At 41.1% G+C, this 13,234-nt stretch overlaps 1 protein-coding gene across 9 annotated transcripts in view; it reads left to right on the forward strand.

Annotated features, from left to right (window-relative positions):
• The window catches only part of TEAD1 (TEA domain transcription factor 1), a 205,267-nt gene that overhangs the window by 150,845 nt on the left and 41,188 nt on the right, over positions 1-13,234 (forward strand). For 8 of the 9 annotated variants that reach the window (XM_073347638.1, XM_073347630.1, XM_073347634.1 and 5 more), the window contains 4 exons: positions 8,028-8,162; positions 8,369-8,415; positions 9,539-9,600; positions 11,739-11,863. In XM_073347638.1, the coding sequence (XP_073203739.1) occupies positions 8,061-8,162; positions 8,369-8,415; positions 9,539-9,600; positions 11,739-11,863 (336 nt within the window). In that variant the 5' untranslated portion in view covers positions 8,028-8,060. Of the gene's footprint in view, positions 1-5,042; positions 6,916-8,027; positions 8,163-8,368; positions 8,416-9,538; positions 9,601-11,738; positions 11,864-13,234 lie in introns of those variants that run through there. The other variant, XM_073347637.1, reaches the window with a different exon arrangement.

Raw genomic sequence — 13,234 nt, forward strand, 5'->3', positions numbered from 1 at the left:
TGTGGCAGGACCCAGTAAACTAGAGCATCCCAGTACTTTGCACTTGTCTTTATTGAATTTCATCTTGATGAATTCGGATCAATCTCCAATTTGTCAAGATCATTTTGAATTCTAATCCTGTCCTCCAAAGTGCTTGTAACCCTTCCCAGCTTGGTGTCATCTGCAGATTTTATAGGCATACTCTATACTCCATTATCCAAGTCATTAATGAAAATATTGAATAGTATTTCAGACCCAGGATTGACCCCTGTGGGACCGCACAAGATATGCCCTCCTGGTCTGACAGCAAACCATGAATAACTACTCTTTAAATACGGGCTTTCAACCAGTTATGTACTCACCTTTTAGTAATTTTATCTAGACCACATTTTCCTAGTTTGCTTATGAGACTGTCATGTGGGACTGTGTCAAGATATATCAAATCCATAAAATAAAGACATATCATCTCCATAGCTTCCCCCTGCCCCCATGTCATTCTTTAGGCCAGTAACCCTGTAAAAGAAAGAAAACAGATTGGTTTTGCATGATTATTTGTTGGCAAATCCATGCTGGCTATTCCTCATAACCCTATTGTCTTCCAGATGCTTACAAACTGATGGTTTAATATTTGTTCCAGTATCTTTCCAGGTATCAAAGTTAGCTGACAGGTCTATAATTCCCCAGGTTCTCATTGTTCCCCTTTCTAAAAATAGGTACCAGGTTTGCCGTTCTTCAGTCTTCTGGACCTCACTCCTCCTCCAGGAGTTCTCAGAGATAATCGCTAACTGTTCCAAGATTGTTTCTGCTAAATCCTTAGGTACCTTAGAATGAATTTCAGCAGGCTCTGCTGACTTGACTACATCCAACTTATATATAAATATTCTTTAACCTGTTCTTTCCCTATTTTAGCTTGCATTCCTTTCCCTTATTTGTTAATATTAATTGTGTTGTGTATCTGGTCATCATTAATCTTTTTAGTGAGGACTGAAGCAAAATAGACATTGAAGACCTCAGCTTTCTTGATGTCATCAGTTATTAGCTTTCCTTCCCCACTAAGCAGAGGATCTAAACTTCCAGCTGAATGCATCCGATGAAGTGAGCTGTAGCTCACGAAAGCTTATGCTCAAATAAATTTGTTAGTCTCTAAGGTGCCACAAGTCCTCCTTTTCTTTTTACTTTCCTTCCTATTTCTCTTGCTCCTAATATATTCTTATTCCCTTTTATGTCCCTTGCTCATTTAGTGCCTTAGCTTTTCCGATTTTGTTCCTACATGCTTGTGCTATTCTTCTGTACTCCTCCATAGCAATTTGTCCATGTATCCACTTTTTGTAGGAATCCTTTTTGATTTTCAGGTCATTAATGAGCTTCAGATGGAGCCATTTTGACCTTTGACTATCTTCCTATCTTTCCTTCGCACTGGTATAGTTTGTAGTTGTGCCTTTAATACTGGCTCCTTGAGAAATGGCCAGTTCTCCTGAACCTCTTTTTCCCTTTGATTTTCTTCCCATGGGACCTTACCGACCAGTACATTGAGTTTGTTAAAGTCTGCTTTTTAAAGTCCATTGTCCTTATCCTACTGCTCTCACTCCTTCCTTTCCTTAAAATCATGAAATCTGTTGTTTCATAATAACTTTCACTTAAATTGCATTCCACCTTCAGATTCGCTACCAATTCGTCCCTGTTGGTCAGAAACAAGTCTAAAGTAACTGTCCCCCTTGTTACTTTATCCGCTTTCCGGAACAAAAAGTTCTGTTTTGCCATATTATTAGTTAAGTCCCCCATTATTACCAGGTCTCGTGTTTTGGATATTTCTGTTGTTTGTTCTAGAAGTATCTCATACACCTCCTCCTCCTAATTTGGTGGTCTGTAGTAGACATCTAGGATCCAGAGCTTCAGACCTATAGAACTCTGTAGTGGTGGATCCACTGGCCTTGGCTGTGGCCCACTCACGGCTAATAATTTTCTTTCCATATAACTATTGGGTTGGACTTCTGGGAGCAGTCCCAGTGACCTTAGTTCCTGTTTTTTTTAGTGTTGTAAAGTAGGCAGTAAATAATTTTTGTTCCCAAGATGCCTTCAGGATTTAATTTAAATCAAGAGATCATTCTACCTACCTAGCCTTTGCCTGAAGATCCAGCCAGTGATAGAGTACTTGGCACTCCTGCTAAGGAATTTAAGGCATCCAATTAGCTGTTCGTCCTCTGCCAGTATCCTAGGACTGGATGTAAAGATTGCAAAGCTATGGTTACTCTAGGAATTGGCTGGCATATTGTTGAAGCTTACCTGACAGATAATATTTCTTACCCACTCCTTGTAAAGGCTGTTTGCCAGCATCCTCTTCCTGAATAGTGAGAGGAAAGTCTCGACGGAAAGTATTTTTGAGGGTGCAGTATGGTTGTCCTTGTAATAATTTACCTGGCACTACGCCAACAATCACTCTGGATTGGTGAATCTTAGCATGCAGGAAAATTTTTACCTATAATCGTTGTTACTGCATCTCAAATACACCAATCTGAAGTGTCCCACAGATCTCGCCAGGGAGGGGAATGCATCCTATTTCCTTTAGGCCAGGATTTCAAATATTGTAGGTTTTTTTAAGGGATCTTAGCCTCCCCACCCGCATCTTTAAACAGTTTCTAAGGTTATGGAAGCCTCCTGGAGAAAGAGGCAAGAGAGGGTGGGAGAGTGATGTTCTTGGAGACAAAACTCAGAGGCAGTTCCTCTTGGTGATGGTTACTGTCACTCAGACAGGAAATGCTGCAACCCATCTTTCTGAACTGGTATATCTGAGATGCAGAAACAGCTTTATCAGATAAAAATTCTACTTTCCCTTCTCCATGCTAATGGTGAACTGAATCCTCACGCCGCATTCAAGAAAAACTACTATTGAAGCCAGTGGGAGTTTTGCCTAAATAAAGAGCAAGGATACAGAATTCAAGTAAAAGTCCATACACCAGAATCCACTCCTATCTTTGACTTTGATTTTAGATATTCTTTCATCGTATAAGATTAATTAAAAGAGAAGCAAAAAAGAAACATTAAAATGCCTACAGTTCATACGTATTACATGTTTTAAAATCCATTATTCTACATTCCACACTGAGGGATAAAAAAATATTATTGTTGACAATGATAGAATGCTAAAGATAGCTCTATACGTTTTAAATGAACAATGATAAAAGCCTTGAAAAATTCCCTTTGATGTGAATGGAGTCTTCAGCATTTTGAAATACAATAAAATGGATTAATTGCTACTCATTAGGCAGCAAGTTGGGACAGCTTTGAATGCGCATTCTCTTCTTGGCATTAGCTATTGCCTGGCTGAAATAGCCAGCTTTTGTATTTACTACTGTCTTCTCTAATAATAAGCAAATTGGAGAGCAGGGCTAGAAACATTCAAGTGCTCTCTCTCTTTTGTCCAGAAAAATTGTATAGTTTCACGATTTGTTTATCTTTTTTGAGCTACAGCTAATAATTGCAAAGGTTATTTGAATCAATATAATATATGAGCAGAAATAACATCTGCAAAATTACTTATTAGGAAACTATTTTATGTCAGTGTCTTATGCTACACTGTAAAATCCATTTTGTGAGCAAAATTGCTGTTTCTTCTTCACCACATCATGTTTTTCTCCTACAAGAAAAGTTTTGTCTTAAAAAATCATTCAATAGGTTTTAGGGCGTTTTGAATTCACATGATCTTTTGTTACCCTTAATTTTCTTATGTCTTAGATATTTTTTCAAAATCCATCTAGTCAATGTGGTATTGAAAGCCCCATTTATCATTCTAGGATAACAGATCCTTTTTCTTTTAGTAGAACTACAGTAAACTGATTGATTATTCTGTTGTTTATGTTGGATTAAAAGAAAGTCAAGCACAAATCCTAATGTGCTGGTTACGTAAAACTTGTTTTACCCTATGTTTCTTTTAATGTATTTAAATTTGTAATTTGGATGTAAAGTGGATGATTCTGGAGAATTGTCCTCTGTTAATGTGACAGTGATCCACATTCCAAAATAATGTGTGTAACATAAACGCTAGGGGTCTGGTTCATTAAAAGTTGTGTAATCCATTTGTTAGATTCTGACAATTTACCCCTTGTCCACGTGTGCACACGTGCGCGCGCACACACACACAAAATCTTTCAAAAGGCTTATAACTTCAAGTTGGAGACAGCTAAAAATTGCAAGACAAATTCTGAGCTCAATGGAAAATCTAGTGATTTCAATAGAATTCCGGATTTTTACTGGTATGACTGAGCTCTAAATCTAGTCTAGTTCTTCTAACTGTATATCACAAAATACAAGAATTTGGTAATGGGAGAAAAAGAAGAGAGGATTTTTAAAAGTGAAATCCATGATTTACTTCAGTGTCATTCTCGGGCACCAGTAATCCCATCAGAGCTCATAAATTAAGTAGGGTAAGGGCAGGTCAGTACCAGATGGGACTCATCCAAGAAATACCTTAAGCTGCTGCAGGAATTAATGTTAATAATGCTGTAGGGAACCTCTTCTTCTGAGTCTATGTTGAACCAATATCTGTGCTCCTGAATATTCTGGTCCAAATCCTACTCTCATTTACCCCAGTATAAATATTTGTAACTTCATTGACTTCAGTAGGGCTATTCCAAATTTATACACTGGATAACTGAGGCACTCTGTCTTTGATAAGATGTAAAATCAAGGTCCTGACGCCTTGTGGTCATTAAAGATCCCATGGCATTCTCTGTTAGAGTAGGCCATGTGTCCTGGCCAAATTCCAATTTGGGTAATTACTATAATCTGCCTGCCTAAATTCCCCCTGCTATTTTAATTGGATATAGTATTCTTCACTTTCTGCCTAAACTGTTCTGAGTATTGCTATGTATTATTAATTAGTTATTGTATTTCACCCCAGAAGTGTCTGCATTTCATTAGTGACAATGTGATCGCTTTTGTATTGGTTATGCAGAATTGATGTGGCTATACATTCTGTTGCAATTTTTTATTTAGTTTTGTTTATTTTTAGGTGAGCTAAGGTAAATGTGGCTAGTGCTTCATTTTCTGATCCAAGTAAAAAATGAACCTTAAAATGGAGATTTTTTGAAAGACGAGTGTCTTGGGCTCTATTTTACAGGTGTCAATCAGCTGTAGCTCTCATTGACTTCCGCTAGAGTTATGTGTGCTCAGGACCAATGGAAATCAGAGCCTCTTGTCTACTTGTACAGTATTTGATTTTGAAATGAAAGAGAAGTTAAGCCAGGCAACTTTTTAACTCGGAAAAAACTTCCTTTCTAACCAGCTAAAAAACTATGCCAGACCAGAGACTCAGAATCCTAAACTAGGGTCAGACTCCCAGCTGATGTTTATTGGTGTGGCTCCATTGAAACCAGTTGAAGAACTTATATAGACTTTTATAACTCTGTGAGACATTTGCCCTCAGGGCTATTCTTGCATTGCCAGTGCTGATCTTGTCTTCTTCCAGCCTAGCAGAATTCAAAATGTAACTAGTCAAAGAGACTGAAATGCATTGCTACTACAGAAAGGCATGCACCTCTGGGATGAAATGCAGGGTGTTTAAATGCACATAGCAACAGTACATTCTATTATTCGTATATATACACACACACATACACTTAGCTCTTCACAATCAGATTTTTTTTTAAATTACCCGTTCTCGTCCCCCACGATAACTTACACAAATTTTCTCTTCATTGCACAGCCCCTATGACAGCTCCTGCAACTCATGAGTGTCAGACGTATCACTAGTAAAGGGTAAATGACACGTGCTATTTCTGGACTTGCTCCTCTGAAGTGCGACTCCTGTAGGAAAATAGAAATCTTGAAAAGCTTTTTTCTTTTTTTTTTCTTTTTTTTGATTGTCTGTAAGAGCATAATTCATTGTGGGCTTGAGCAATGCCCAGTTAGGCATTTATATCCCAAACAGAGCATTTGAATATTTAACCCCCAGTAGAGTTTAGATTCACAGAGGAGCAAATTCCATATAACAGCAGAGCAATGTATATTTGGGAATTCAAAAAGAAGCCCATGAATTGGCTGCACTGTTTATGTGAAGGCACTGGATATATCATACCTAGAGAGGAGGCTGTGCAGGTAATTGTTGGTTCTTTCAAACCAACTAATTTCAAAATTTCAGTGCGGGTTTTGCCTGAGTAAAGGCTGCAGGATTAGCCCCTAAATCTATATTCACCAAGTCAGAAATCAAGGACACCACACACATTGTCTGAGGGCCATATTATATTTTTACTAGAGTTTTCAGTCAGAAGATTCCTTCTCACTGTGCAGGACTGTTAGTGGAGTCAGCCTTTTCAATAGCAGATCTCCTGAGACCTCAGGAGCCTCAGAGTCCCAGTGTCCCCTCCACTGTCCTTTTCTCCCTGACAGCCTGGTTTTTACGGGAACCGTGTTGCTCTCAGCTGCTTCCCCTGTGGCTGTGCAGGAGCAGTTATGGATGGGTCCACAGGTGTTAATGCTGCTTCAAGAAGCATTAACATTTGATTGGATTTCTGCCTATAAACCTGCAGGTTGTGCAAGGGAGAATGCTGCTGAGAGTAGCTACTCCCCTGCTCCACCTGCCGTCAGGTCCCTTATAAACCAGCAGAGGCCAAAATATACAAAGCTCCATCCAACAGAGGCGCTTCCATAGGATCACACCAAGGCCATGGAAACATGCTGAAGGGCCAGTACCCACCACCCAAGATCTGCTGCTCTCTGCAGTGGAGAAGAGCATAGTTCCCCAAGTGTTTTTACTTTTTTATCTTTTAATGAATCAGTCCCTCGGTGAAAATTATTTATTTGGTTATACCTTATATGTAATATTTGGCAAACCGCTCTTCCTTTGTCTCTTATTACGCTGTGAAGTACTTTACTAAAATCTTCTGTTATACACAAGCATTTTAACAACCTGTTTGTTGTTGTATCCAGGTAACAAGCATGGTAAGTATTTTAACTAAACCAAGTATTATATACGTTAGCTGTGCTTGGCAGATTTTTTGGCTAGCTTTTACTGTATTCTCAGCCTGTGCTGTTTCTAAAGGAGCTGTTCAAAGGAAGAAACTGCTCACCTATAATACCACTACATATAAGCTTTAGAGGGAACATATATGCACATTCATGTACCATATATAAAAGCATGCATCCCTTGCCAGCATGCTTGCTACTTTGCTTGTAAAAATGAACTTGCCTATTATTGCTTGTGTTCCTTCACTGTAAGTCATGGACCTAAACATTAGCATTTATTAATACAGTATTTACAAACGAGGAATGTGATCTGGCCATTGAGTAACAAAATTTACTGTGTGCCTATTTTTACTGTCCTAATACATCCACTTTCCTAAATCTATACTCAAACAATTTTTTTTAAAAAGCCAGGTCTCTGTGCTTGAAAGCAGGTTTTGTTGTTGTTTTGGAAGCACTGCAAATTATTAATGGAAATTTCTCAAATTGGAAGTTACCAAATATTTCCTTGTTTTTGTGATGATTTTTTAAAAAAAAAAAAAATATATATATAGGATATCAGAATTTGAAATGTTTGTCTGTGTATAAACATGAAGAGAAATAATGCCCTGTTTCAAGTGACTGTAATTCTATGTTCTCCTTAAAAGTTTTCATTAAGGGCAAATTCTCTCAGATCCGCATGATTGAGCTCAACTCTCATAGGTCCCAGTACTGCAATCAGAGCCATACATGGAGACCTCTACTGAAGACAAAGCTTAGATGAAGTCAGTGAAGCACTGCATTTGCAAAGGGATCTGCCTATGTGGATCTGATTTGCAGAACTTGGGGAACAATTTGCTCTTCCAGAGTTCTCTGCATGTCAGGAGAGCAGACTGAGAGAATTCAGCTCTGCCATGCATCTCTGAGAGAAGATTTTTGCTTTGAGGAAATTTGAGTGTATTTTAGCCTTCATGCTATATTTTTCTGCATGGTTTTCTATTTTTTGATTTCTGTGGCCTTTTAAGTTTGGCTTATGTGCTTGTAGCTGCACTTATTTAACAGGATTTGCTGTGCCAAATGTTTTACGAATCCATGTAATTGTCATGTTAAAGGATCAGACTGCAAAGGACAAGGCACTCCAGCACATGGCAGCAATGTCATCCGCTCAGATAGTATCAGCTACTGCTATACACAACAAGTTGGGCCTGCCAGGAATTCCCCGTCCTACATTTCCTGGTGCACCCGGGGTAAGTTGTTAACTGATGCCAATAAAAAGTTTATTTCCTAACAACGATCAGTAGGAAATAAAGGCTAGATCAATGGATTTATGCGCAAATTGTACTTACATCTGTGTTTGCAAAATTAATAAGTAATTTTGTGTATAAATATATTAAATTAGTCTACAAAGAAGGCAATTACAAAGTTGTTTTTCTCCCCCCCACCCCCTGTCTAGTTTTGGCCAGGAATGATACAAACAGGGCAGCCGGGATCCTCACAAGAGTAAGTCTGAAAAATAAGAATGCTTTTATATTCAGTATGTAACTCGTCAGTGGAATTCATTGCCAGAGGATATTATTCAGGCAAATACTTAGCAAGATTAAAATAGAAGATTAGACTATTATATTAACCTTTTCAGTTACAAAGCTCCTATCGCTCCTGTTAAAACATTACAAGTGATAACACTCTGTAAGACAGAAGCTGAATATTAACTGTGGACAATAATCACCCCATGGTATAGATTTGCACTATAAATTGTGTGTATGTATATGTGTGTTTCCAACACAAATCTTACCTCACTCATTTTATATACAGGACATGGGGGGAGATGTAGAGGAAGATAGCTCAGACATCTATTTTTCTGTAGGGCAGGGAATGACCATTTCATGTGAGCCACAACTAGATGAAAGGCCTGGCCCTGTTCAGTGGGGTTTGAAGCTGCATGGCCCCTTGGTAACAGCAACTTCATGTAGAGAAGAGACTTGTAAACCTGACTATTCAGCCCCAGCCCTACAGGAAAGCGTGATCTGTGGAATACCTCCTCCCAGCTCTCTTTATAGGCCTTATCCAAAGCTCGTTGAAATCAGTGGGAGTCTTTCTCTTGGATTCAGTGGGATTTGGATTCACAGAAGGCCAGAAGCAACCATTATGATCATCTAGTGTGACCTCTGTTACTGTTATCCAGTAATTCCTGCAGTGGAGGGAATTATTCTTCCCTACTACCTGAGTCAGTGGTTCTCAACTCTCTTGCAGTCCAGTCAGCACACAATTGCAGCCCATGTGACATCCTCAGGGCCATACAGGTAGTATATATATTATGTGGATGCAGTCCTCATAACACACAGAGAGCTGCATCTGCGGCGCACAATGGCAAATAGATTGAGAACCACTGACTAAAGTGAACACTGTCAAGCCCAGTAACTTGTGAATCAGGCTCTGTTTTACATTTGGGGTGACCCCTCCTTGCTTCATAACCTGTTTGTTGACTATCTTTTAAATATGCCTATTAGGAAAGAGACATCTGGGTGTATAAATATTATTAACAATGTATTTCCTTGTGCTATATAACTAACTGAATGAACTGTGAATTGTATAGTATGTGATTTTGTGTAACTATTTTTTCCAGTGTGAAGCCATTCGTTCAGCAGGCGTATCCTATTCAGCCAACAGTCACAGCTCCCATTTCAGGTAACTTCATTTTTTAGCTTCCTTTAAACAGAGCTGAATTGCATAAGGAAAAGTAATGAGCGTGTTGTGTTAATTTGTGAGCCCCACAGAGCCCACTAATCTGTGTCCAGAGTCTCATATGTCCCTTCCAGACATCAATGGACAAGCAATTGATAAATTATGAAGAAAAATCACTGCTTAGGTAGGAAAAAGGGACTCCTAGTCCAAGCACTGCCATACATGCCAGCAGTTCCTGTGGCACTAAAGTATATCACCTGGTGGTATTTTATGTGATGCAAGAAAATGACTTATGAAGAAGATACTGGGTAATGGGCTGCATATTGCAATTTAAGGGCTAAATATTGCTTCCCTCACTCATGGAAAGTAAATTGCATTTACTTAAAATCAGAACTAAAATTGTACCAAAATAATTTATATTCAGTCCCCCAAGGCATAAAACATGTCACTGCCGATATAAACACTATTGATCTTTCTCTCCTTCCTGAGCATCTCAGGTTAGAAGCCAGTAGGGTGACCAGATGTCCCAGTTTTATAGGGACAGTCCCGATTTTTGGGTCTTTTTCTTTTATAGGTTCCTATTACCCCCCCCCCCACCGTCGTCCCGATTTTTCACACTTGCTGTCTGGTCACCCTAGAAGCCAGTGCCACTAGAACTCTCCTCTGCTAGCTATTCCTTAGTCTGGTAGAAGCCTTATATCTCAAAGCAAAAAAGGCTATGATTGCCCAAAACTATGCCTGTGATCTTTCCCCTAATTTGTCATCTCATGTACATTTCATTCTAAGTTTCAATAATGGGCATTATTTCTATGCAAATGTCAACAAACTGTGTCCCTCAGGAAACTTCCTCATCCCTTTATTTGTCATTTATTGGCTGTTCTCGATTCTATCCATTCTTCTCTACATTATAATTTCCTACTACAGATTACTTGAAAGATGCTAGCCATCTTTCCAAGTAAAAACTTTCCTTTGTAGTTTTGCATATCTCACTCTTGTCTCATTTTTCCTAAATTACGTAATGTTGCTCCCGATGCCAGAAATTATGAGTCATCTTCAACTTTTAGTTTTTCACATCTCCTTTTGGAATCTGTTTCTTGCCACTGCTAGAACACTGCCAGAATTTTCAGCATTACTAAAATCCATATTCACATTTGACTGTTGCAATTCCCCTTTTTATATAGGATTCCTAAATCTCCGCTATCTAGATTTGAGGTGCAGAAGAATTACAGTCAGATTCCCATTCCAGGGAGTACGTGTTACCTGACTCCTCTTTCACCTTCACTGGCTTGTTGTCCATCTCTCTGAACCCACTTCAGAAATGCGTTCTTGGTTTTCAAATCTCAGGGGATTAGCTCTGCCCTACCTTCTGTGGTGTCTTGTCTGTCTATCTCCCCTGGTCAGTTGCTCCACTCCTTCTTTATTCTTTCTCCTTTTGTGACTTTCCACAATTTGAAGGAGGAGAACAGTTACAGTTTTAGTTGTGGTGAATCAGTTCTGATGGTAGACATGCTTCCTCATAATGGGTCCAGTCACTGACCCTTTATTCTCACTTTAAGTTACGATTCATCTCCCTACATGAATTATTATTTGTATTGCAGTAGTGCTTAAAGGCCCCACTGTGCTAGGCTCTGCACAAACACATAGAAGAGCCCTGCCTTGAAGAGCTTACACTGTAAATAGGCAAGAGTGGGAGGAGGAACAGGAGAGGAAAGCCCAAGGTCACACAGCAAGTCAGTGGTGAGCCAGGAATAGAACCCAGGTCTCCTGACTCCCATTAGACCATGCTACCTATGAATGACCATGCTGCCAATGAAATGTCAGTTGTAATGCTGTGTAAAGTGTACAATAATATAGTTTAAGCAAAGATTATAAAGTGACACGCTAGCTAGATAAATCAAGGAAGCTCCACTTTTGTTTCACACTGTCCTTAGATTGACCAACCACATTGATACTGTGATCACTAGGTTGGATCCTCATCTTTCCATGTTGTTTACCTTTAACAAACAATAAATCCACGTTGATTTATTTTTTTTTTAATCTGAATTAAGAAGATCCCTATGGCTCCTAGTTAAATTTAATATAGAAAATGGAAGTTGAGAAATTGACTGACTTGTACATAACAATAATACTTTGTATTTCAGGGTTTGAGCCTGCATCAGCTCCAGCACCCTCAGTTCCCGCTTGGCAGGGTCGATCTATTGGTACCACCAAACTCAGACTGGTGGAATTCTCAGCTTTTCTTGAACAACAGAGAGACCCAGAATCAGTAGGTGTTATCCAAAGAAATGCCCAGTAAACTTAAATAGTTCTCTGCTCTTCTTAGTTATACCTACCCATTTCTAGCCTCTTCCTGCATGCTTTCCACTGTTGGCACTGATGTCACTTTGAGGCCATATTTCTCAAGGCTGCTATGATAGATATCGATAAATGCACTGTAATATTACTCCGATTACAGTACAATTTTTCCCTGTTCAACTTTTTTTTATAGAAGCTATTGCTTATGAAATTGAGGGGCTGTGTCATGTTTTCCTCCTTTCAGCTTCACTGCAAGCTGCACTACATAGCTATGTCAGTGTGCCTCATTGCTGTCCAGTCTTAATGGCTTGCTGACCCAATCTTCCAGTTATACAAAATTGCATGGTGATTTGGTTCACAGTTCAGCAAAGTACACCTCTACCCCAATATAACGTGGTCCTCAGGAGACAAAAATATCTCACCGCGTTATATTGAACTTGCTTTGGCCCCCCTGTTCCTTGTTCCCTGACCACCCGCTCCAGAGACCCCCCATCCCTAATCACCCCCAGGACTCCACCCCCACCCAACCCCTCTGCTCCCTGTCCCCTGACTGCTCCGACCCCTATTCACATCCCCCGCCCCCCAACAGGCACTCACCAGCAGCGGCGGGAAGCGGAGCAACACGGCCCCAGCCTGCTCCACTCCGCCACCTCCCAGCCGCGGCGCTCCGCTTCCCGCCACTGGTGAGTGCGGGGAGGTTGGGGAAAGGACATCCTCCGCACTCACCAGCGGCAGGAAGCGGAGCAACGCAGCCCTAGCCTGCTCTGCTTTCCTGGCCCTGGCCCCAGCCATGTCACTGGGGCGTTGGGGAAAGGTCCCGCACTCACCAGCGGCGGGAAGCTGAGCGACGCGCCCCCAGCCCTCTCCGCTTTCCTTGCACTGGCCCCAGCCATGTTGCTGGGGCGTTGGGGAAAGGTCCCGCACTCACCAGCGGCGGGAAGCTGAGCGACGCGCCCCCAGCCCTCTCTGCTTTCCTTGCACTGGCCCCAGCCATGTTGCTGGGGCGTTGGGGAAAGGTCCCGCACGCATCTGTGGTGGGAAGCAGAGCGCCGCGGCTGGGAGCTGGTGGAGTGGAGCGGGCTGGGGCCAGACTGCTCCGCTTCCCGCCACTGGAGAGTGCGGGGAGATTGGGGAAAGGACGTCCTCTGCACTCACCGGCGGCGAGAAGTGGAGCAATGCGGCCCCAGCCTGCTCTGCTTTCCTTGCCCCAGCCCCAGCCATGTCGCTGGGGGGTTGGGGAAAGGTCCCACACTCACCTGCAGCGGGAAGCGGAGCGCTGCGGCTGGGAGCTGGTGGAGTGGAGCAGGCTGGGGCCAGGCTGCTCCGCCTCCTACGGGTGGGA

Source organism: Lepidochelys kempii, chromosome 6 (assembly GCF_965140265.1).
Source record: "Lepidochelys kempii isolate rLepKem1 chromosome 6, rLepKem1.hap2, whole genome shotgun sequence".
NCBI classification, from domain to species: Eukaryota; Metazoa; Chordata; order Testudines; family Cheloniidae; genus Lepidochelys; species Lepidochelys kempii.